General features: G+C 45.1%; 1 protein-coding gene across 1 annotated transcript in view; it reads left to right on the top strand.

Moving 5' to 3' along the window:
- The window catches only part of TNFRSF21 (TNF receptor superfamily member 21), a 73,309-nt gene that overhangs the window by 15,051 nt on the left and 31,787 nt on the right, over positions 1-26,471 (top strand). The window contains exons 2-3 of the mRNA XM_086707027.1: positions 3,886-4,534; positions 6,241-6,735. Of these exons, the coding sequence (XP_086563153.1) occupies positions 3,886-4,534; positions 6,241-6,735 (1,144 nt within the window). The remainder of the gene's footprint in view (positions 1-3,885; positions 4,535-6,240; positions 6,736-26,471) is intronic.

Raw genomic sequence — 26,471 nt, 5'->3', positions numbered from 1 at the left:
GAGGGAAAGAGAATCTCAAGCAGGTTCCACACCTGCACGGAGCCTGGCTCCAGGCTCGATCTCACGACCCTGAGATCATGACCCCTGCCAAAATCAGGAGTCGAACACTCAACGGACTGTCCTCCAGCTTTGTAGCTCAGATGGGTTTTTGCCATTGACTTTGGAATTGGAGGAGATATTAGAGGTCCCCCAAGTGCAGTGATTTGCAAACTTGTTTTAGGAGTAATCCTTCCTTCAAATGAGTTCTTACTCGGAGCCCCAGCCCCCTTAGCAAATTGGTAAATCAGAGCTGCTGTGTTTGGGGCAGAAATGGGGAGCTCGGAGCCCTACCTCCTGACCTTGCCATGGCCCACAGGTGCACGCTCCTGGCTTCAGGGGCAGCCTCGAGAACGGTGCTCTCAAGTCTGATATGAAGATGATTGATTTTTTTTCTCTCTCCTTCCATAGGTAATTGTTCACCAAATCTAGCTGCTCTGACCTCTCGAATCCATTGCCTTCTTCTCTTTCCATGGCCACCCCCTTAATCCCAGCCACCCCTGACTTTCACTTCGGCTTTCACCTTTTTTCATCCATTCTCCCCCCAGCCACTTTCCCCCTCTACTCTGCTGCCAGTTAACTTTTTTATTCACAAATGTGATTATATGTACCCCCCCCCCCATATAAATGCAGAGTGACTTCTCATTGCGTTTTGGATTACGATAAAAATTCAGAGCCTCTCCAAATTTAACTATGGCCACTGTGTTGCATTTGAGGTAGAGCCACCTAAACTTTTTTCGTTCTTGAGCTAAGCTTTATTCTGCTTCAGGTTTTTTTTTTTTTAAGTTTATTTATTTATTTTGAGAGAGAGAAAGCATGCAAGCAGGGGAAGGGCGGAGAGGGAGGGAGAGAGAATCCCAAGGAGGCTCTGCACTGTCAGCGCAGAGCCCCATGTAGGGCTCGATCCCACAAACCGTGAGATCATGACCTGAGCCGAAACCAAGAGTCAGATGCTTAACTGACGGGGCCACCCAGGTGCCCCTCTGCTTCAGAATTTTGCTGTGGGGCTCCCTCTGCCTAATCCGCCCTCCCTTCCCCCTGTGCAGAATTAAATTCTGCTTCTCTGTCCTTCGGAACGACTCCAAACACTTCCATAACATCCCTGAGCTAGGAAGCATGTGCTAACCTCCCCCTCACGGGACTCTGTGTTTCTCCTTAGCAGTAATCGCAATTGGAATTAAATAATACCTGATGTAATTCGTTGTTTCTGTCCACCTTGCTTTAGAAGGTGCACTGCATGGGGCTGGAATGGAGTTCACAGGGCTCCGTTGTCAGCCGGTGGCATGGTGCCTCGTATACACATAGTAGGTCTTCACTACACGTTTGTCCAGTGCGTTCAAGATGCCTAGTTCTGCACAAATCTCATTTCTAGCATTCAGTCCAGGTGAGATGCTGAGGCATCATTGTTAACTCCGTGTGTAGGAGCCAGAATTGCCTCCTGTAACATGAGGTAATTGAAAGGTCCATTTTTAGAGCCCCATTGTCTATAAAGTGGGTTACTTAGTATGATGCAGCTAAAGAGCCCCGAGCTTTGCTTCAGTTAGAAATCTGACAAATTATTCTAAAGAAACAGAGAACTGAAACATCTACTTTAATGAGTGGTGAAGAGCGGGGGTGCAGTGGGATCTGGAAGTGGGTTTTGTGTGCCGCCGCGGGGCGGTGGGGGGGGGACCTCTGGTAATTCGGTAGTCAGGGGCTGATGCATCCCTGAGAAGTGTGCACCCTGGGGAGTGAAGTGAAGCTATAGAAGACAAGCTCCAACCCCATGCCTGGACACACACACACACACACACACTGCTATTCACCACTATGCTTGTTCTGCAGAGCCACCCTGGAGTAGATGCCTGGCTGACTGTCTAGCCTTGCACAGGTAGGGGCCAGACTCAGAGCCCATACGTTGCACAGCAAGGTGGTGGTTGTCCTGACCACCACTCTCTGGCCAGATCTCCTGTATGTTCTCTGATTTATCTCCTTTACAAAAGTGTAATAACCTGCCATTTGGGTTGTTTATACATCTTTCAAACTTCCAGAACATTGTGTCCATCTAGAAGCGCTTTTGCACTTAGAAGCTACATATAAAGGAACTTGGAGCAACACAGAGCAGGGCCACTTTTGCGACCTCTTGGGTCGGTCCTTAGTGTCAAGGAGATGGGGACAAGATTTGTCCTCATGTGCTTGACAAATGGAACTTGGGCTCCACACGATGGTGATGGGCTTTCTTCCCTCAATCTAATACGTCTGCAATGCTCAGAAGAGTGTGGCTGGGCTGATTTTGCAAACAGAAAGACCAAGAAAAGGAAAGAAAGCCAGAAGCAAAAAGGGGATGATAGTAGAGAATTTATCATTATTAAGCAGGAGATTCTTTTTCTTCACAGTCCAACCTGCAGTTAGGTTTCTTACCAAGAAAAATCAACCACTAGCTTTTTTGTGTGTGTCTCAGATTAAAGAAACGATGACTAGATTCTCACAAGCTAAAAATTTGTTTTCAGTATTGTTGTTTAACTGGAGGCGGCCCTGGGAGAGAGTAAAGGATGATACTTTTGATTCAATTAGTTAAATTTTGCAGTGGAGGGGAACTGAATCTTGGGTTAAGTTGCAGGGTGCTAAGGAGACAGGAACTCTGATCAATTTTTGAAAAAAATTCTGCTTTTATTCTCCTAGTTATTGGTTCTAATTTAGAAGGAAATTGACCTGATGGGTATCTGGTAGTTTGAGGCAGCCATTATTTTCTTGACTCTTGACCTTTCTCCATTTTGAGGAGGGCAGTGGGAACTTTCTTGTTGGACCCTCTCAACCTTCATTCATGCAGAAAAGCTCTCTCTTAATATTCATTCTTAAATATTTTTCTCCCCTCTCGGAAGGACCTCAAGATTTAGTGCCACAAATATAATTTACTTTCTCTGAAGTTTTCAGTTTGGAAGCTAGTGTAAAATCTAGCTGGGTGAGGTTTCCATCCTGTGAATTAAATTTACATCTGTTGAGTCCCTGCTGGACCCAGCTTTGTGTTTGGACCCCCTAGGTGTCTGTAGGTCCATGCTCCCGCAACCATGGTCTTCAGAGGCTGAGCAGAACAGGATGTACATCTAAAAGCATCGACTCTATTGTTGAAAGCAAATTAAGAATGCCAAGGGCCTGCCTCTGTTTTGCAAATAAAACAAAACCAAAAAATGTTTGGCGTTGCATAGAGAAAAGCTTTGAAAAAAATCATGCATTATCAGTTAACCCCTGATAAGAAGTAGCTTAAATAGATGTCGTCATACTTCTCAGTTGCTTTGTCCTGGTACCAAGCAATGGCAACTGAACATTTGGGCCACGAGAAGGAAGACAACTATTCAGGAAGTTAGTTTCTTCTTGCATTAGGACTTTTCACTTCTACACAGCATTTAAAAACAATTTTTTTTTTTAATTTGAAAAAAAAAAAAATTAAGTAAGCTCTGTGCCCACCGTGGGGGTTGAACTCACGACCTTGAGGTGAAGGGTTGCAAGCTCCACCAACTGAGCCAGCCCAGCGCCCCTGTATAGCATTTTGAATATGAACTACAGAGTGTTTTCATGTTCATATTCTCAGTTGATTTTTTGTAATCGATTTGAGCGGTATCATCAACTTCATGTCACTACAGACAGAAAAAGAAGGAAGTTGAGGCACAGGTCACGCAACAAAACCAAATCAGGCCTCAGGATGGAATCAGAGTCTTGGTCTCTTCCTACTGTGTTAAGAGGCTATGGGACCGGTTGGATCTCTAATGGGAGCGATGGTGGTTGTGGTGTTCTTTTCTTTCTTCTCCTCTGTTCCCATCTAACACCTTCTTGGTTTTTATCCCTTCTCCCTCCCCTTTTTATTTCTTTCAGCTTGGATTCCTTAGCACCACCACAGCTCAGCCAGAACAGAAGGCCCCAAATCTCATTGGCAAATACCACCATGTGGACCGTGCCACTGGCCAGGTGCTAACCTGTGACAAATGTCCGGCAGGAACGTATGTGTCCGAGCACTGTACCAACACAAGCCTGCGTGTCTGTAGTAGCTGCCCTGTGGGGACCTTTACCAGGCATGAGAATGGCATAGAGAAATGCCATGACTGTAGTCAGCCATGCCCATGGCCGATGGTTGAGAAATTACCCTGTGCTGCCTTGACTGACCGAGAATGCACTTGCCCACCTGGCATGTTCCAGTTTAATGGTACCTGCACCCCCCATACGGTGTGTCCTGTGGGTTGGGGCGTGCGGAAGAAAGGGACAGAGACCGAGGACGTGCGGTGTAAGCAGTGTGCTCGGGGTACCTTCTCTGATGTGCCTTCTAGTGTGATGAAATGCAAAGCATACACAGACTGTCTGAGTCAGAACCTGGTGGTGATCAAGCCGGGGACCAAGGAAGCAGACAACGTCTGTGGCACACTTTCGTCCTCCAGCACGACCTCACCTTCCCCTGGCACAGCCATCTTTTCATACCCGGAGCACATGGAATCCCATGAAGTCCCTTCCTCCACCTATATTCCCAAAGGTAACTTAACCTCATGAGTTACTTATTTGAAAAAGGCTTTCTTTGAGCCCAGTGGAACTACAGAAAATGGGCTTGTACAGAGGATGTTTTCTCCATTTTGTATATTCCAAAGTCACCCTTTGAGGAAGGGGCCTCCATTTTGTGGCTAATTTAATCTGGCTTCTTTGCATGTATTGGAAACATTTAGACTCAGGTTTTCTGTTGGGGGGGATCAAATATCTAAAAACTAGGTCACATCAAGTTTAAAAATAAGAACGAGAGAAATAAAGATAGTGTGTGGCCTTATGTAAGTCACTTCTTCAGGCCTTGGTTTCAAACTTGTTAAATACATGATGTTCAAGGTTCCATCCAGACTCAGTTTTCCAACATGGAATCAATCCTGGATAGACACAGCCAGAAGGAAAGAAGGAGGGATAAGGGGAGAAAATACCATGATGCCTGGAAGGGAAGGATGAATATTAGAAACAAGTTGGGGCATAAAAGGAGAAAGAAAGAAGTTTCAGGAAACAAGCACATTTGTAGCACGTTGAACATAACTGGCATTCACATTTGGAAAATAATAAGTTTAATTTTTTTTCTTTAAAAAAAGTTTTTTAATGTTTATTTTTGAGAGAGAGCCACTGGGGGAGGGGCAGAGAGAGAGGGAGACAGAGAAACTGAAGCAGGCTCCACACTGTCAGCACAAAGCCTGACATGGGGCTTGAACCCACAAACTGTGAGGTCATGACCTGAGCCAAAGTCAGACGCTCAACCGACTGAGCCACCCAGGTGCGCCTATAAGTTTAATTTTTCCGATTATTGTAACTTTATGCCCTTCATCAAGTATCTTAGTTGTTAGGATTTGGACGTCAGGCAGAATATAAAATTTATTATTTATTTCCAAGTCCTTTTTGATTAATTTTCATGAGATGATAGCCAACTTGAGTTGTGCTTTCTAGCATACTCTTTGTGTGTGATTACACTGGACCTTCATGATAACTCTGTAAGGAGGGCCTTCTCACAACCGCCATTTTGAAATGAAGAAATGGGCTCAAAGAGTTCAAATGAACTGTCCAGGTTTTCTCAGTGAAGGATGCAGTCTAGGTCCTGTCTCTTGGGACTCGAAATCCCTGGCTCTCACACCAGGAGTATGTGCAAGCTTCTCTGAAAGAAGTCCACTAAGCTGCCCAAAATTTACTAATCTATTAATAGCCGATGCTAAGTCCTGCTTTGTTTTATTCACTGACTTTTCTCACCAAAGCTTTCCCTGGTTGGATTTGGAACTGAGTTTGAGCTCTTTTTCCCTACCTTAGTTATAGTCTCAATTTTACCATTGGATCCTGAAATGGTCAAGAGGAGGAGGAGTAAAGGAATTAGATTAGTTTTGTGAATAATCAGCACAATTAAGAGTTGACTAGAACCCTGAACATTCATGGGTCTGCTCTGAACGTGAAGCGTAGGAGAAGCTGCCCTGAAGCTCAGATGTTGGGTCCCTGAGGATGCTGTTGGTTTTGCCAGGAGGAAGTGAGTTTAGCTGTTAGGTTTAGTTTTTACCTTCCACGTAAAAGTGCCGTTAGAGTCCTTACGAAAACGTGCAGTATAAATTACTCTTAAGCTCCAACAGTTCATATCTTGCGTTATCTGGCCTGGTTTGAAGATGAACAGGAAGAGGAGGAATATACAGATCCCCAAATATAGAAAAGCTCTCCCCCCCTCCTTTTTTCTAGGCATGAACTCAACAGAATCCAGCTCTTCTGCCTCTGTTAGACCAAAGGTACCGAGTGGCATCCAGGAAGGGACAGTCCCCAACAACACAAGCTCAGCGAGGGGTGAGGAAGGCGTGAACCAGACCTTCCCAAACCTCCAGGTAGTCAACCACCAGCAAGGCCCCCACCACAGACACATCCTGAAGCTGCTGCCATCCATGGAGGCCACTGGGGGGGAGAAGTCCAGCACGCCCATCAAAGGCCTCAAGAGGGGTCACCCCAGACAGAATTTACACAAGCATTTTGACATCAATGAACATTTGCCCTGGATGATTGTGCTTTTCCTGCTGCTGGTGCTTGTGGTGATAGTGGTATGCAGTATCCGGAAAAGCTCAAGGACTCTGAAAAAGGGGCCCCGGCAGGATCCGAGCGCCATTGTGGAAAAGGCAGGGCTGAAGAAATCCATGACCCCAACCCAGAACCGGGAGAAGTGGATCTACTACTGCAATGGCCATGGTGAGCCTTCTTTTCTCCTTGCTCACAGATCCCCATGCCTGTCCTTTCTTAGTCCTTGCTGCCTGAAGGAGTGGGAAATGCAAAGTTTCTGGAAGCTGCTGTATACCATGTGCTGTTGGATCTAGCTGTGCTATGAAAAATGAGGTGGTCCGCATTTGACGTAATACATTCACAGACAATAACCACTCTGCCCTTTTCTCCCCGGCACATTTAAAGGAGAATGTTGACAAATCAGAGACCTGAGAATGACCCTTAGGGACTTTGTTCAACCGTGTCATTTAACAAGCGGGGAGATAGAGTTCAGGGAAGTTTGGCTGTGTCCTTGACCCAGGCTGGTTGTTTGTTCAGCCCAGATGGGACTGACTCCGTGTCTCCTGACTGTTAGGTCCCTTGCTTCTACAATACGAGGCTGCTGGAAAAATAGAGGGCGAAAAACCCATCTTGTCTTCATTAAGTTTGCCTTTTTGAATCTGAACCTTGCTTTTAGATTCCTGTCACTTTCTCACAAGTGCTTTTCCCCCTCCTTGTGTTTTGAGGATCCCATTTCTATCAGGAGGCTAGGAAAGTCTTTTAGATTATAGACACCCAAAGCTTACTCTACTGGTTATCATCCGAAGCTGGACCCTGTGTCTTCTACCGAGTGGTCAGTGTGTGCTGATACAGGCTAGAATATTTCAGTTTTTCCTTTTTTCGAAGGCTAAAAACAGCTAACAGGACGTGTCCCAGCAGCTAAGTTTGATGTGACGAGTGCAGTTTTTAACTTGTGGTAGTAACTTCCCTTTCTTTGAATCCTCGGGGGCTCAATCCAGTGGGATCACAACCTGAGCCGAAATCAAGAGTCAGACGCTCAACTGACTGAGCCACCCGGGCACCCCTGTGTTGAGTCTTAAAAATGTTTATGCCCTTTGCCCCAGTAATTCAGTTTTTGTGAATCTCTCATAAGGGCATAAATCGGAAATAGTAAAAAAAAGATTTGAGCCCAAAGACCTTAAACTTTTAACTCAGCATGTTGTGTAATAAATAAAAACTAAAAATAATCGAAGGCCTAGTTTTAGGGAAATGAAGAAGTAGATTATGGCATATCCATGTAGTGGAATACAGTGTTGACATTGATGATTTAATGAGGTGTTGTTCTTTTTACCCGCAACATAGGGAAATGTTTATACTAGCTTAAAAGAAAAACAACAAAGCCAACCCAGGCTACGCACTTTACACAATATAATCCTGGTTCTCTTAAAATGTTGGGAAAAGACTGAAAAGAAATACGCCAGAATAAAAATAATGTTTCTTCCAGTTTGGTGGGGTACAGTGGAATTTTTGAGTGCTGTTTTCCCCTTCTTTATTAGTTGTCTGTTCTTTTCCCCAAATTTTCTATAATAAGCTCGTGCAATTTTTATAATCAGAAATTTAGGGAAAGTTAAAAACAAAAAAAAAAAAACCCAAAACTCATTTTGCTTCCTTTTGCTAGTCTGAGTGAAAATCAGACTGGGGGGAACATCCTGTTTGGGATAGAGCCTGCACAGATTTTTTTTTTTTTTTTATTTTTAAAAAATTTTTTTTTTTTTCAACGTTTATTTATTTTTGGGACAGAGAGAGACAGAGCATGAAGGGGGGAGGGGCAGAGAGAGAGGGAGACACAGAATCGGAAGCAGGCTCCAGGTTCTGAGCCATCAGCCCAGAGCCTGACGCGGGGCTCGAACTCCCGGACCGCGAGATTGTGACCTGGCTGAAGTCGGACGCCCAACCGACTGCGCCACCCAGGCGCCCCGAGCCTGCATAGATTTGAATAAGATGTCTCTTTGCAGGCAACCCAGCTGGGGAAGGAAGGCTTCAATTAATTCTCCCCTCCTTCTTCATAAAACGTAGTTTTATTTGGACATAATTTCAGACTTATGGAAATATTGGCCATAGTACAAAGAATACTGATATACCTGTGCCCAGATCGACTGGTGGTTAACTTTTGTCCTTTTGCTTTATTATTTGCTCTTTTTATATAAAATTACATACAGACTTTGTGTTGTGACATGCGTAATAACACAGATGAGTTTGTTACATATAGCATAATGTTACATAATATATATAAAATAGTGTTACATAATACGTAGTGTATATATGCAGACTGTCCCTGACTTAATGATGGTTCAACTTCAGGTGTTTTGACATTACGACGTTGCCAAAGTGATATATATATACATTCGCTCCAAATTGTACTTCAGATTGTGAATTCTGGTCTTTCTGGGCCAGTGATGTGCAGAATGATACTCTGTCATGATGCTGGGTGACAGGCATCTCTCAGCCACGCGGTCACGGGGGTGCACAACCAATACACTTATAACCCTGATGTACCCAAATAACCATTCTGGTTTTCACTTTCAGTACAGTATGCAGTAAATTACACGAGGTGCTCAACACTTTATTATAAACTAGGCTTTGTGTGAGATGATTTTGCCCAACTGTATGCTAATGTAAGTGTTCCGAGTATGTCTAAGGTAGGCTAAGCTTAGCCGTGATGTTTGATAGGTGAGGTGTATTTTTCTCTTAATTGAGAATGATGAGTTAGGTGTATTACATGCATTTTCAACTTAGTGTATTAAATGATACTTTCAACCTGTGATGGGTTTATCAGGATGTTACCCCATCACAAGTTAAGGAAGACCTATATACATATGTACATGCGTACAATAATTTTTGAGTCATTTCATGGCCCTTTAAGCCTAGGTACGTTAGTATACATTTCTTAACAGAAGGATAGTCTCTATATTTTTTTAAATTTTTTAAATTAAGTTTTTAAATGTTTTTTTTTGAGAGACAGAGAGAGACAGAGTGCGAGCAGGGGAGGGGCAGAGAGAGGGAGACACAGAATCGGAAGCGGTCTCCAGGCTCCGAGCTGTCAGCACAGAGCCCGACGTGGGGCTCGAACCCACAAAGGGTGAGATCGTGACCTGAGCTGAAGTTGGACCCTTAACTGACTGAGCCACCCAGGCGCCCCAAGGATACTCTCTTTAAAAAACGTAGTCATTTTCAAACTTAATAAATTTAACATGGATACAGTATTTTTTTATTTTATTTTATTTTATTTTATTTTATTTTATTTTATTTTATTTTATTTTATTTTATTTATTTATTTATTTTTTTTTTAACGTTATCAAGAGCTCCTGGGTTTATTTATTTATTTATTTTGGCTACAGTATTTTAATTCACTGCCCATATTCCAGTGTTGTCAGTTGACCCAGTAAAGCCCTCGATGGATAGCGTACCTTTTTCCTCTGGTCCAGGATCGGTCTAGGATCAGCTATTTCATTGAATTGCCCTTTAAATGGCCAGTCAGGACACTTGTTCTGATATATCTAATTAGGAGAACACGAGCAAAGAACATCTTGCTGGATTCCGTAAATGTCCGGAACCCTCCTCCTACTTTATTAAAAAAGTGACTCCATTCCTGTAGTAGTCGCGCTTACAGATTAGATCTCGGCCATAGCTGTCAGAATTCTTGAGAACACTGCGAGTTGAAGAAGTAAAACTGGTTCGGCGGTAGAAAGCAGCTTAATTCAGTGACCTTTAGGCATTCTTAGGACCACCTTGTGTCCCGTGCCCTTGTGTCCCATGCCTGTGTCCTTGAAACAATCTCCTGTCTCGTAAAAAAGAATGGAAGTGCCAAGTCAAATAAAACCATAACTCCTGCGTTCAAATCAGTATCTCGGGATTATGCTTTTCCAGCTAAATCACAGTAGTCTCATTCGGGTACAATGATCTCTTCCCGTATTTAAACTTTTCCCCCAGGTTTTTGCATTGCAATGTTTATATTGCAAAAAGTGTGAAGACCTAAGGAAGGTCTCTTCTTTCCAAATTGCTATTCTCAAAGGTGCAACCAGGTAAAATCCCATTACAAAGCGAGGTTCTGTTTAATAACCGTCCCAGGGGCTCAGAGAGGCCTCTAGAAACAATACCTTGTTGATCTGATTGCAGTGAGTTCTGGGCAGCAGATAATCCTGTATAATAAGATCTTTTTGTGATCCTCACCCATTTCACACTGAGTTGTTCATGAGGATGAGAGGGGATAAAATCACCTAGCCCTGGGGCGTGCTCTATAAGAGATCATGTACATGTAGGACGTCACTTATCTCTCCCTACCTTAGCAACCCTGGCTGTGATCCTGAGTGCCTCATAGACCTTCAGCACTCTGACGCGGGGCCATTGGTTCCCATCCGTTTTCCCAACAGGAGCCTCTCCTTTATTTGGCCCCACTCACCCCTCTTTACCTACTATGGACTTAGGTTAGGGGTTTTAAAGTTGAATTCCTGCAAACTGCAATCCTGCGTTCATGGGATCCTAGTGTTGGAAACACCAGATGAGACGTTATATGGCCAAGAGGATCGAAGACCGAAGGTGCTGTGGTACTTGTATACTTCCTTTTTGAAGTCATAGCAATTTTATGTCTGGTTGATTGGGTCTGGACTGTGGTTTCCTGTAATGCATCTATTGCAGCAACAGAATTAGAAGTCCCTTCAGAATTTTAAAAAATTTATTTATTTATTTTGAGACAGAGAGAGAGAACACGCACGTGGGAGCGGGAGGGGGAGAGAGGCAGAGAGAGAGGGAGAGAGAGAGAGAATCCCAAACAGCAGTTCACCATCAGTGCAGAGCCTGATGTGGGGCACAGTCTCACGAGCCACGAGATCATGACCCAAGTTGAAATCAAGAGTAGGCTGCTTAACGGACTCAACCACCCAGACGCCCCAGAAGTTTTATACATAAAAATCTATGTCACTCTTTATTACTGCGTCATGAGTGTCCTCAAGATGTATGTCTGTTGTTAATGGTCCATTTGTCATCGTTTTGTCACTTTTAACAACGTTCCTTCTTTCTGTAGTATAACCCCAACATAATGGGTCAATGGTGGGACCAAAATGTTCCATTTAATTTAAAATGAAGAGAGGTGTGGGTTCACATTCATTGGGAGGTCACATGGGAAACAGTAGTTTTTGTTTGATCTGCTTTGTCACAAAAAGCACAAAAGCAAAGATAGTGAAATTTAGCCTGTGCACAACTGGCCATACATTGCAACGCGAGAGGCTCAAATGGTCTCAAAATAGTCTCTCTATTCCCTTCCTGGTAACCATGGAAGAGAGAGAACTGTAGCTGAGGGGATGGCTGACGACGGGAATCTGTCGCCGCTCTCTCATGGCTGTTCCTTTGTGGGCCATTTCTAGTTACCTTTCCTTCCTTTCTTCCCTTTCTCTCTCCATTCCCACTTCTCTCTCTTCTTCCTTCCTTTATTCCCCCTTCTCTTTAGCTATTTGCAAAAAGTGTGAAGTTGCGATCCCGGGCAACCTATTGTCCGAGGGATTTGGAAGGGGAAGTTTGAAAGGCAGGACGAGGAGTGGAAGTCACCCCGAAAAATGCTTCTATGGATAACAGAGGAGAATACAGACAGGAGGCTCTGCAAGGCGATAAAGGGAACAAAAAACGGACAGTATTTCTCCTCGATCGTATTTCCTTTATCTCTCAGACTTCAGGATATGGAGAAAAATGAGGAATAAAAGAGAGATCAAGGAAGTGGATTTATCTCGTTTAAACTGAACTTGGCTCCTGACTAGCACCTTCTGAGTTCTGTGTCTCGGGGAGACAGTAAGCACTGGCCAAGGACAGTGAGCCCTTCTGGTGTGGCTACTTTAAGCACATGACATATAAGGACAGCGGCATCTCCTAGAAATTGACTGCAAAAACAATAGTACACACGGCTGGTGCACTCTTTCTCAAGCAACTCTTTTGCAGCAAAAGGGGAAAGGACTCATTCTGTAGAACTAGATTCTAAGATGCTATTTCTTAACTCCTTTTGCTCTTATTGTCTGGCACTGTTTAACTGTTTGTGTCTATGTGGTTTGTCTCCCCACATTGTTTCTAAGTTCTTAGAGAGCAGACACTGGGTTTTATTGTGTGTCCCCAGGCCTGGGCAATAGCTCAGGGCCCTCAGAGGGGTGGTCCGGAGTCCAGCTGGCCCGTGTGGTAGCCACCCGAGCTATTGCACATAAAGGTAAAAGTAACTAAAATAAAAAAAAATCAGTACCTCAGTTATGCCAGCCACCGTTCAGGGGCTCAATAGCCACATGTAGCTAGTAATTGCCAGATTGGACAGGACAGCTCTGAAACATTTCCATCATAGAAAGTTCTATTGGATAACACTGGTCTAGAGCAACCATGAACTAATTAATCTACCTAATCCTTTTCCAGGTTGCATTGTTTTCCATTCAAATATTGGATTTTCTTCCTTTGGCTTATAATCATATTTGGTGTGAGGGATTTCACATAAAGATCTTAAGGTGCGTTCTTTACACGAAATTGCCGTAGATACCAAGGGTTATTATTCGGAGCTAAAGGAAGCTTTCATGACAGTAGTGCTTTAAAATATGCAAAAACCAGCTACAAAATTTGCTGATATTCCTCCATCTGATATGCTTCTTCAATGTGGAACACTTGGGCTCTTGGACACTGGAGAGCTGGGTGAGGTGAAGAGAGGGAATTAATTCGTGAATGCTTCGGTGCTTGCGTTTAAGCAGAATGCAAATGGCTTAGTCTTGTGGGTGCCCTCAAGCAAGGAAGCCAGTGGGAGGCGGCCCTTGGTTGGGTCGGAGGTGAGAGCAGCAGAGGCAGTGGAGGCCAGGGGTTTGGGGAGGAGAGCAACACTACACTACACCCTGGAAATGACAGCAATAAAGCTGGGTTCTAAAATTCTAGAATTGCCATTCCCTGTCCATTTCAGTGAAGACCTTTCATTTCTCTGGGCCTCTGTTTAGAAGGTTAGAAAGAAGTTGTTCTCATATGCACTTCAGAGCAAAGTCTCTGGAGTCTGGTTCCACTTAGTGGCTATGTGATCAAGATCAAGGTCCAGTTATTTAGCCCCTCAGTGCCTCGTTTTCCATGTGTATAGAATCGGAATCATACTAACGGATCGTTTGTTGTGGGAGTGAATGGAGTGTGTGCCCAGCGCTCAGTACGTGGCTGGCCATGTGGTCCGTGGTTTGTAAGGAGAGATGGTAGAGAAGTGACTCGTCATCGTCACTTCTGTCCTCTCTGGTAGTCTCTCGGTTTGTTTCCTGATTCAGTCACAGAAATGATGACCACGAGTCTCCTTTATAGTGCGTGCAGCTGTGCTTACATAGCGTCAAAAACTGCTACCTTAAAAGAGCTTACTGGAAACGTGGTTTTCCCTCCATGCAGGGTATGGTTCCTTCTTGGTTTACTTAATCTGCTGCTGGAGGCAATGCTCTCTGAAATGGCAGAAAGCCTCATAGACAGTCAAACAAGACTTCTTATTGGCTTTATATTTAGATATGGATTTATCCTTTCCATGGTAATATTTTCTCTATGCTCTACCGGGGTCGGCAAGCTAGAATGTATTTCAGCATTCGAAGGTTATACGGTCTATGTTGCTATACTCGGCTCTGCTTTTATGGGATGAAAGCAGCCTTATAGGCAACATGTAAATGATGGACGTGGCTGTGTTCCAGGAAAACCTTATTTGTAGAAACAGGGGGCTTGTCCTGCACGTTCTAGTTGGCCAGCCCCTGATGTATACCATAGTGTTGTCTCTTAGCAGCTTTTTTTTTTTTTTTTTTTTTTTTTTTAACGTTTTTATTTATTTTTGGGACAGAGAGAGACAGAGCATGAACGGGGGAGGGGCAGAGAGAGAGGGAGACACAGAATCGGAAACAGGCTCCAGGCTCTGAGCCATCAGCCCAGAGCCTGACGCGGGGCTCGAACTCACGGACCGCGAGATCATGACCTGGCTGAAGTCGGACGCTTAACTGACTGCGCCACCCAGGCGCCCCAGCAGCTTTTTTTTAAATAAAATTTTTTAAATGTTTGTTTATTTATTTACTTTTATTTATTATTTATTGTTGAGAGACAGAGAGAGACAGAGCACAAGTGGGGGAGGGGCAGAGAGAGAAGGAGACACTGAATCCGAAGCAGGCTCTGGGCTCTGAGCTGACAGCACAGAGCCCGACGCGGGGCTCGAACTCACAAACCATGAGATCATGACCTGAGCCGAAGTCAGACGCTTAACCCCTGAGCCACTCAGGAGTCCCAAATGTTCATTTATTTTTGAGAGACAGCGTGAGAAGGGGAGGAGCAGAGAGAGAGGGAGACACAGAATCTGAAGCAGGCTCCAGGCTCTGAGCTGTCAGCACAGAGCCCCACGCGGGACTCAAACTCACAGACCGGGAGATCATGACCTTAGCCAAAGTCAGATGCTCAACCGACTGAGCCACCCAGGCGCCCCTCTTAGCACTTCTTTTTGTATCTTGCCTCCCGGTGCCTTGTACGGCTTGGAGAAGCAGTCTGGTTCTTCTTGGACAGCTGCTTGAATTCTAGCCTCCGTGTTCTACCTTATATTTAGCAGCAACTATTTCCCAGTTTGAAGGCTGAAGGGCTGAGTTATAAAACAGGACCATCGGATATGGGGGGGGGGAGGAAAAGGTGGCAGTTACCCTGTATTTTGCTGAAAAATTACTCCAGGGTTTCTCCACCTCCTCCTGATAGATACCAGTTTTTGCCAAGAGACCTTAGTCTCACCTCGTGGGTCCACCTCACGGGGGGTACCTGCCGTGCACCTGCTATATCTTGCCTCTTAGGCAAACCAGAGCCATAGAGGGAGGAGGCAGTGGTTTGGGGTGCAGTCTGGTTGCCTGCCTTTCGTCGTTCGCTCAGGGGACCGATGTGCTTTGCGTGGAGAGAGGGACCGAGCGAGGCAGTGGACACGCACAACCAACTATACGCTGCAGCGCGCCCCTTCTTTCCTCAGAAGCTGAGAGCGTGCACGGCTGCATTGAATATTTTCTTCGTTCAGTGTCCGAATAGTGGTGTTGAGGAGAGTTGGAAGGGAGGCATGCCGGATTGCTGCACAGAGTAAGAATATCTGAAATGCAGTCCCTTCAACAAGCATGAGCTGGTTGAGTGGAGCCACGGGCTTGTTCTTCAGAGGCTGGATCGCGGTGCCCAGAAGGCGCCACGGCAGCAGAAATGACACTGGACTGTGACACCTGAGGTCCTGATCTGGGTCTTCTACTAAAAGGCTGCTTGATCCTGGGAGGAAGACTTGCTCTCTTTGAATCTCAACTTTGAAGAATGAGGAAACTTGAGCCCAACACAGCAGGGTCATCAGATTTTGGTCTGCATGATCATTTTACTGTAACCGAGGACACTGCCGTCACACTGTTGTCTGTCCCAGTGTGATCTGCCCTCATGGATCCTGCAGCAGGCTGTAGAGTGGAGTACAGGGGCTTCCGGGCCGAGATAAGAGGCCAGGCTTAACCCCAAACTGATGCCAAAGAAGGACCGCGTGCTCACTGCCACGCAGTAAAGCTTTCCCTTGCGCTTACCCTAGAGTAAGGTCAGGGCAGCGGAAATTTCCACCTAAGTCAGGACACGTGGCTGGGGAGGATCAGGGGAACGTGCGATAACCGTGCATACTTTTGTTGGCGAGAATGTGAGACATTTTTGTAGCGTGGTTGGGACTGGCGGGGGGAGCTACTTTTGAGTCTTTCAGTCCCTTCAGATGTGTCACCTTGATTGCCTAAGGTGAAGCTGTGTCCAAGGCTCTCATCCATTTCTGAATTATTATGCTGAGGAAGGCCTTGGTCTCCTCATGTGGGCGAGGGACTCCATTCCCAACAGAACTCCTGAGAACAGCTTTACGCTGGTGACACAGAGAGCACACCTGGTAAGTGCTCTCCTGCCTTGGAAAAGTTAGTCGACTCTCGTCCTGGCTGGAGGGCGGCCAGCAGCTCATATCCACCTGTCATATCTACCTGTCAAGGTAGCTTCCAGGATACACATGTTGGGGCAGTACCCCCTGGCAGTCTAGCTGAGGATCAATGAATAAGTTCAGACTTCTGCTGAAACTCTCTTTAACTTTCATATATATTTTTACGAGTTCTTATTAGTTCTCAGGGAGGATTACTCTCCCTGTCAAGGGGTTCTTAAATTACACATTTAGCACAGATCCGTGCAGCTTTGTAATTTGTTGGGACTGTGCTTAAAATGTTCCAGGATAATCCAAAAATAATCCTTGAGGATGAGGGAAAAAATGTCACTCATAGATCAGTGGAAGGCTGGGGTTATAGAAAGAATTTATCTCGCTTCCAGAAAGGCAGTGTCCAAGTCTGGTTTCACCTGCAGGGAATAGGCGAGGCGCCCTGCCGGGTACTTCAGAGGCCCAGGCAGAGCTCTTGTCCACAGGTTTTGCCTTTCGCCTCGACAGCCAGGAATTTCTTATTTCTTCAGGGGAAAGTGCTATGAGAGACATTAGATTGGAGAGGAGCTAGTCTCCATCTTAGTTACATATTTCTCCCTCTTTGTTGAGTCTTTTGCCGCATTATCTCCCGTTTCAGAGTTGTCATCCAGATGTTGACTTGTTTTCCTGAAAAGGAACTCAATGGTCAATCTGCCTGATTCTGAATTAGCTGTACTTTGGCTGAAGTAGGGGACTATAGCGTCTGAAGTAAACTCTTCCTGTTTGTAACCAGGGTCACCTTTAAGGAATCCCAAGGCAAAAAAAAAAGAGGAAATTTCAAACGTGACTCGTTATTAAACTGCTTGACTTCTGTTATTTTTCATTTAATTATGTGTGTGTGAACACCAAGGTTAAGGTACAGTCTAAGGATTAGGCTTTAGTAACGTAGAAGGTATTCGGTTTAGTTTTATTTGGGGAGAGCTTCAAGTTGGAGATCGTGGAGAAGTGTGTGTGTGTGTGTGTGTGTGTGTGTGTGTGTGTGTGTGTGTTTGTGTGTTTGTCTAATCTACCATTTTACAGGAGCTGAAACTGAGTGCCAGACGAGAACAGTGACTTGCCCAACGTCATGTGGCCAGTAGGCTTAGAGAAGAAACTAAGGCTGAGTCTCTTGGCTCCTGGGACAGTGCTCTTTATATTTCACATGTTGCTTCTCTGGTCAAAGGACTGCAGGGTCCTGCTCAGTTCAGAGGCTATCGGGGTTTGAAAGCAATTACTCCTGTTTCTTAAATGACAGCATGGAGAGGCTGTTTGCCTGTGAGGATACCGAAGGCTGAGACTGGGGGAGCAGAAGAACTTAGCCCTTTGGCCACAGGGACTCAGAAGTGGACGGGGGCGGGGGGGGGGGGGGGCGGGGGAGAGACGAAGGCATGTTTCAGAAGGGGACGTCTCCCTGGATTGCCTTCATGGGGATGGTGATGGTCCCTAGGTGGTCATTCATTTGGGGGGGGGGCTGCAGGTGGTGGCGGTGTTCCGCTACTTTTGCTGAGCCTCTTAATTGGATGATTTCCGACTGCGGGAGGTGAAGAAGCTGGGAGCTGGAGATGAATTAGATCTTGGCAGCAGGTGAAAGTAAAGAAGTTCTTAAAGCTCTTGCAATATACATGGAACTTTCCCACCTTGACCTTGAAGAGGCAGAGGCATTCTTTCATTGATCCTTTCCTTACACCCTCATGGCCTGCTTCTCAGGCACTCAAGCACCTTTCTGGCTGCTCTTGACATCCTCTGACTTTAACTCGGTTTTACTCAGAAATGTCCTTGCCTAGGATTATTCTATAAGCAAATTGCTCTAAGGGAGCCTATGTAAGGCCTTGGCATTGACACACTGGTTTGGAGGAAGGGAGAGAGAATACACCAGGGTTATCGGATGCTTACTGTGTGCCAGGTACTGTTCTGTGGGATTTATATGTACTTTCTCATTTAATTCTCAGAACAACCTTATAATGGCAGGACCGTGCCCATTCTACAGCATATTAAGAACGGAGGCACAGAAGGATTACATGACTTGACAAAGGTCCACACGTCAAGCCAGTGGTGAGCCAGGACTGGCATTCACGCAGCTGGCCTTGGATTCTGAGCTGGTCACTAGCATGTGCTGCTGCGTCTCCCACATCTCTCCATTGTTTGGAGGAGGAAGAGTGGGCAGAAGGTTGAAACCTGGGCTATCGTAAATCTATCATTGTAACCGATTTCTCCTTTATTTCCACTTGTCTCCTTTCCTGTGACCCCATGAAGGGGAGTCGGGGTTGGTGGGAGACATATTCAAAAGATTTATGTTCAGGGAAGCAACCAAGACTCAAGAAGGACAGGGTGGATAACGCTTTGCTTGGTCCTGGGAGGCATCATGGTGCAGTGAGAGATGTGGGCTGATGGGTGGATTTACCTGCGGTTTTGACTCTCCGTCCTGACTGTGCAACTATGCCAAGCTACCGAACCTCTCCTCAGTTGTCTCATCTGTAATGTGGACATAGCTCCTATCTCATGGGGTTGTTGATGAAGACTAAATGAGATCATATGTAAATATTGATAAAGCTGCCAGCTCGGCTTGCTTCTCTTTCTCTCTTTCCTCACAGGAAGGTCAGGAAGTTGAGCTGTACTAAGCATTCGTGGAGAGCTGAGGCCAGGGTGGAGGGACAGTTGTATCTGATGTTCAAGACAAGTAGAACTCCATCGAGGGTGAGATTTAATGAGTCCAGTGGGTCAGGAGAAATGGCTGTAGGGAAAAAAAAAAAATCTACACTAAGAACGGTGGCCATAACGTGCCTCAAAGCCCGACTGACCAGAACAAAAAGAGCTGGAAAGAAACTGACAGTGTGGCACATAGTCTGTGACTCTCAGCATTCTCGAGGGCGAGAGGAAGGAATTTTGCTCACCCAGCCTGCTCCCGTGGTCGCCTCGACAGTGCAGCCTGGGGCAAGGGGGAGGGGGAGGAACCCACCATGCTCAGGGGACATGTGCAGTAGGACAGCATTGGCTTGGAGGGAGGCTATGCAGAGGGAAGGACCTTGTGACCTTGTGGAGCCCGGTTTTGCTCACTGGTAGGATGAAGGGATTGGCTTCAAGTATCTCTAACGTCTTCCATTCTAAATCCTGTCCTTTGGCGCTGCAAAAACTTACCAGTGAAGTTAAGAACGACCCACGACCAAACACCAAACTGCTTCCGTGTCTCAGGCTTGAAACCTGAAGATGAAGTTCAAGTTCAAGTACAGCTCAGCTGGCTTGGTCATTAAACCTCTTATTTGCATAACTTGATTGCATAACTTTATTTGTCTAAGATTGATATCCCAGTCTGTCTGTAAAGACTGTTCTTTGGGAAAACAGTGCTGCCTGAAAACCCGGACGTAATTTGCCAGTGCACTTATTTAAAAAGTTCAGACACTGTCCTTGAACGAAGCTATATTTTAGGGGTTGAGTTTCTGGTAATATGTGTTTTGTTTCTTCCATCCTGTTCTCTATCCTTACCCCGCTGCTCAAGCAAAGCACTACCCAGCAAATAAGCAAAACCTATCTCTTCTTTAAGTGTTACTTACGAGCATCATCCTTGGTTCTAGGTCCTTATGAATCCCAACAGTAGGCTTAGGAAATGTGTTTCCTTTCTTCCCAAATTGTGGTTCCTCCTTCAGGATGGGTCAGGTATGGGAGAATGGGTCTTTACGGGGGTTGTGAAGGAAACCTGTCTCTTGGATTCCCAGCTCTCATAGCCTTCATCCTCTTTCCAGGGAAAGCAGCCAGATGCGGTCCAGTTGGGACTGTGTTTCTGGCATAAATCTTTCCCCAAGGTTGCAGTGGTTGGTAGGGGACAGAGGTTGAGTAACCAGAAGCCGTGCCCTGGATATATTTGAACAATATCAATAGACTTCTTAAGTCAGGTTTCAGGGAGCACTTAAAACATTGCAATCGAATTATGGAAACTACCATATGCAGCATTCAGAAATGATGAACAAGTGAAGTGTGTTAGGAATTTGATAATAAGTACTCGACTCATTTTTTTTTTCCCCTAAAGTGATGTTACGGGATGTTTGTTAGTGCTGACATAGGCAAGATCGTGAAAGTAATTCTGGGGTACAACTGTGACTAGTAAATATATTTTTCTAGCCTTATAAGAAAGGCTTCTGTTACCATTAAGTTTCCATTGTTTACTTTGCTTCAACAAAGACTTACCTCATGCTTACTGAGTGGCATATCCTGTTCTACGAATTTTGTATTTGATTTTTATTTTTTGAGAGATTTTTTGAAATTTCCCATGAATCACCTGAGGCTAGAAACTTCTAAATTTCTATGCTTGATTTTTTTTTTTTATCATGCTCTATTAAGAAAATTTTATTTCCCTTAGCAAAAACCAACTTGTCTGAAATAAAACAACTACAAAATTGTCATCAATAATGAGTTCTCCTCGGGCGCCTGGGTGGCGCAGTCGGTTAAGCGTCCGACTTCAGCCAGGTCACGATCTCGCGGTCTGTGAGTTCGAGCCCCGCGTCGGGCTCTGGGCTGATGGCTCAGAGCCTGGAGCCTGTTTCCGATTCTGTGTCTCCCTCTCTCTCTGCCCCTCCCCCGTTCATGCTCTGTCTCTCTCTGTCCCAAAAATAAATAAACGTTGAAAAAAAAAAAATTAAAAAAAAATAATGAGTTCTCCTCTATAGAAGTTACACCGATTTCCTACTTTTCACTTTTCTCTTAAGCTTAGGCTTGGAGGGCTCTCGTAAAAAAATAAATAAATAAAGGCCGTTACAGATAAGTCAGAGGTGATGGAGTCCTGCTAATCTGAAGTCACATCTGTTGAACTTGGTGGTGTTCTCAGCCCCAGACAGCAGACAGCTGCAACCAAAGAAACCTTCCTTCTTTGCCTCAAGCCTCCTTGACTAAAAATTCCAGACGGTCACCTCTCTGTCAGCCCAAATTTCCTATGGGAAGTAGACTTGAAATGTAAACACCGGGAAGCTGGGCTGAAGGGAGCAGATTGTTCCATTTTAAGAGGCCGCTGTGTCCTTTGCTCCGTCCCCGGGGCTGCCCCACCACAGTTATTTTACAGTGGCAGGAAGAGACGTTTTTTCCACCTCCCCCCTTACCCCGCTGCCTTTTCCACCTCTGCCTCCACTAATGCCATTTCCCGCCGACAGCACCTATCTGTTTAACCTCTGAGGATGTCTGAGGATTATGCAGCAGAAAGAACTGTTGCAGGAGAAAAGCCTCTTATCGCTGGAGCCTAAAAAGCATTATCTCGTGCACAAAGTGGCCAGGGATGGGCTTTTGCCCTTGGGAATCGCAGGCTGCAGTCCTCCCCAGGCCCACCCGCTGATGATGCTTCCTCTGGGCTTTAAGGGGATGGTATTTAGTTTTAAGTGTATATTTTATTTTGTAATTTATCTAACTATCAGCTTTTGCATTTAAGCTCTTTGGAAAACAAATTAGTGTTTTCCCCCACAGAGGGTTAAAATCCAAATAGAAACCAAACAAAAAACAAAACAAAACAAAAAAAATCCTTAAAAATCAGTGCCCTTGAATCAACCTGGTCAGGTGTTATGTAAGCAGATTTTGCAGAGGAGGAGGAATTTCTAGATTTCTGTTGGTTGTTCTTCTTGAGTAATTGGTTTTTAACATTGCAGGGTATGCACAGAATTTGACATATTAAGTTGTGGATGCTGTGTCGGATTTTAAAAAATAGGCGGGTTCAAGTTTATAAGTTAAAAAGATAATGACTCTTTATATTTTATCAAATCTAAGACACCACTGATGGTGACATAACATTTTTTAAAATACCACTAAGGGGGGCGCCTGGGTGGCCCAGTTGGTTAAACGGCCGACTTTGGCCCAGGTCATGATCTCGTGGTTTGTGAGTTCAAGCCCCACGTCAGGCTCTGTGCTGACAGCTCAGAGCCTGGAGCCTGCTTCAGATTCTGTCTGTCTGTCTGTCTCTCTCTCTCTCAAAATTAAATAAACATTAAAAATATAATACCACTAAGGAAGAAAATCCACTGTAACCAAGATATGAAAAGGCATTGACTGAAATATGCATTCAGATGTCTTAGAATCAGTGAAATATGGCAGTATTTTAGCTACAATCTTGCGTCTTTTCTGTAGAGTCTGACAACATGATTTTGTCTGTTCAGTTCAGTTTCCTCTGAATCTGCATGGCCTGTTGGCAGCATTTAACATCCTTGATCCCCTTCTCCTTGAAACATTTCTTTACCTTGGCCTCCAGGACACTGTTCTCTCCTGGTTCTTCTCGCACCTCTCTGGTTATTCCTTCTCCATCTCCTTGGCTACTTCCTCCTCTTTAACTTGACCTATAAACAGTGGACAGCCCCAGAACTCAGGACTTGCACCTCTTTCCTACCTGTACACTCTCCCTTCCTTGGTGGCTAAGGTCTTTAAATACCGTCTATCTGCTGGTGATTCCCAAGCGCATCTTGGTTCTTGAACCTGAATGTAATATACAAATATCCTCTCCCTTGCCCGATAGACCCAGATGTCTAGACGTTCGACACCTAAGACGTTTAAACTGAATCCCAAGCCACACCTCCACATCAGTTACCCATTGCAGAAAGAGGCCCCTCCAGCCTTCCAGGTGCTCAGGCCAAAATGTTAGAGTGACTCCTTCTATCTCCCCCCGTATTCAGCAAACCCAGTAGCAAATCTCATCAGCCTTCCCTTCAAAATATATTCAGAAGTTGACCCTTTCCTATCATTTTGCCCCTCAGGCCCAAATGACTGTCCCTTCCCTGGGGAGATCGCTGTGACCTCTGACTGGTGGTTTCTATCCTACCTGTACCCCTTCCATGTATTCTTGACGGCAGCCAAAATGACCCTGCTCAAATGGAAGTCAGATGGTGCCATTCCTTGGTTCAAACGTCTCCAGTGACTTTTTGTTGCATTTTTCTCCCCAGCATGCCTCACTGTCTATCACGCTAAATATCTTACTACTTTCCGTATCTCCCAGTGGAATGCAGGAAAGGCTTTTGTTATGCCCTGTACACCACAGTGTCCCCAGTGCCTACGACAGTGGCAGGTGCAGAATAAGGGCTCGATATGTTTTTGTCGAATGAATAAATGAACAGCTTCAAACAGACTAAGACCAGGAGAAAGGAGGCATCTTGGGCCTTGTGCTTTTTGTTTTCCTCCACGGAGTGAAATACAAGGTCGTTAGTTTTCCCCACAGCATCAGTGGTATCTATTTCTTCCATCTGGAAAATTGTCTACTGTTTTGATAGAACTTGTCTTTGGTAGACAGCCCATCATTAGCTTTATGAGACCTTTGCACAGTGGTTTTTTTTTTTAGTAGCTTTTGAGATTCATCTGAGCTTATAGTGATTGTCCATTGAGGCTTCAACAAGATAGTGATTAATTCTGCTTCGGAAGTCACTTTTCGAGTTAAAATGAAGTTTTAGCAGTTCTTTCAACTTTTGTACTTCAACTAGAGGAAAGGAGTATTTTTAACTTGGGGCGCACTAAGCTCCCAAGTGCTGATAAAGTAGTTTCCTGTGTGATGCGTTGAGAGTGATTCCTGTTGACATCCCATTTTTAAAACCATCCCGTAACCATACTAGTTACTACCAAACACAGGTGCATGTTTTTGGTGTGTGGCTTTTATTTTCTTTCTTTCTTTCTTTCCTTCTTTCTTTCTTTCTTTCTTTCTTTCTTTCTTTCTTTCTTTCTTATATTTTATTATATTTTATTTTAATTTTTTGTTTTAGTGTTATTTTTGAGAGAGAGAAACAGTACGAGTGGGGCAGGGACAGAGAGAGAGAGGGAGACACAGAATCCGAAGCAGGCTCCGGGCTCCGAGCTGTCAGCACAGAGCCTGACTCAGGGCTCAAGGTTGCGAACCACGAGATCATGACCTGAACTGCAGTCGGACGCTTAACCTACTGAGTGACCTGGGCGCCCCGGGTATGTTGCTTTTAGAAGCACTTACTGTGTAATTGGGCCAGACAGACCTTGGTCTAGACAGCTTCTCTCCGCAGGAGGATTTGGCTGCAGGGGCACACAGTCTGGGAGACTTTTTCCTCTGGTGCCTGACATGGCTGTGGCGGACCACCCTCACTGGGAAGAGGGCACTGCCAGAGGGAGAGGCTCTTGCACAAGAACTGGGTCCCTGTGCCAGGAAGCCCAGGTTCCACCCATTGTTGACCACATGAGATCTGGCACGGTTACATGACGAGGGTGTGTCAGCATGTGGCCCCTCAGGTTCTCGATGGCTGCAGTTATAGAGATTAATGAGATGATAAAAGGTGGTGGGGGGGGGGTGTTCAGGCAAGAGGGGAAAGCTCAGAAAAAAAGGCTCCCATTCATTCATTCAAGATGTTCGTTGTAATTCCCGTTATGTGCTAGGCTCTGGCAGGTGCTGGGGATAATGGTAGTCACAGCCAACGTGGGGCTCAGGCAGAAGAAGGAGGTCAGAAAAGGCACCAATGAGGACATGGCCATTGGATAGGGAAGAACATCAATTCTAGGAATGCTAAAGCCAGGCTTTTATTGAGATTTCCAACTTGCTGTACATTGAGGACACAGCAAGTGTTGATAAAGAGTAATGTCGGGGGGGGGGGGTAGGAATTAGGATGATGGTAGAAGGGAGATAATCTTGAGCTCATTTCTCCTGCTCGTTCTTTCTTTTTCTTTCTTTCTTTCTTTCTTTCTTTCTTTCTTTCTTTCTTTCTTTCTTTCCTTCTTTCTTTCGTGTGTCTACATTGCAGGAGACTGCTGTGTGTAGAGAAACCAGCATAGAGATAATTATGGAGTTATCTGTCCAGGGAGGAGGAAGTTGTGTATTAATTGCCTCTATGGGAATTTTCTCATTATTCGTCGCTCTACCCCTCTTTCTAAGAAGAATAATGAGAACAGACATTACATTTCACAAGTATGGGAGATGCAGTGGGAATGCTCGAATCTTTTAAATGATGAGAATTTGGTACCATCACAAAGCTTATAACCTACTCATCTTTTCCACGCACCCATTCTGTTGAAGCCGGGTGCACGGCATGAAACCAGGTGCTGTGTTGTGGGTTACAGATGGCCTTTGTTTTCCATCATCATCATCACTGTCCTTCATACCTCGTCCGGGGAGGCTTTAATGTGGGTTCTTAATGATGGCACTCATTTCAGATATTTATCTCTAAAAGGAAAGAGCTTTAATACCTTCTCTGATTATAAAGGTCAGTTCAGGTTTTTATGAAAAGAGGTGGAACTCTTTTTTTTTTTTTTTGCATATTGGAGCTGACATTGGGCTTAACAAAATGAGCCTCAAATTAATGTTGTCACCCAGATGATATCTAATTCAGGATTTTAGGATGCACTAGAAAAATGCCATTGCTTCCACAATAGCTCAGTCAATGACCTCCTTCATGCCTCTGTTCTTGAGTTCCCTGGTGGCCAATCTGGGCAAGGTCAGCAGTGAGTACTGATAGGATGCCCTGCATGTTGCAGGGGCAGAAACATTTTTCTTTCACATCTGCCTTTCTGTGGATGGTGCCCTTCTGTGTGGCGGTGCCCTTTCTGGGATGTGCCAGTGAGGTTCCAAAAAGCACAGGAAGCCAGGATGCTGGTGCTCGCCTTCATTGTCAAGTAGCTGTAATCCCTAGGTCTCTGCAAAACCCCTGCCATCTTTCAGGTCCTTTGTCCCGACGACCTGTCTGTGCAGAGGTGGAGGGGACAGAGGAAGCGAAACCGATGTGCACTCAGGCTCTCGGCTTGACGGTTTTAATACCCGATCCCATAAATCTCCTTACCTACCCTATGAGATCAGAGGTGGCATTGTCATTTTACTGATGTGGACCTCAGGGTCCAATCTTAGGGGTGGTCATTTGCCCAAGGTCACACAACTAACAAGTCATGGCATTTGAAACTGTACCTTGCGATGACTAAGTTCATGATCTTTCCGCTACCTGCTCCTCAAAATTCAAAAGCCGTGTCCTGGGGCCAGGGCCACCTTCTCACACACAGCCCCTAGCAA

This window comes from Puma concolor, chromosome B2, assembly GCF_028749965.1.
Source record: "Puma concolor isolate L17-30 chromosome B2, mPumCon1.1.hap2, whole genome shotgun sequence".
Classification (NCBI taxonomy): Eukaryota; Metazoa; Chordata; class Mammalia; order Carnivora; family Felidae; genus Puma; species Puma concolor.
This window is presented reverse-complemented; position numbering and strand designations above follow the sequence as displayed.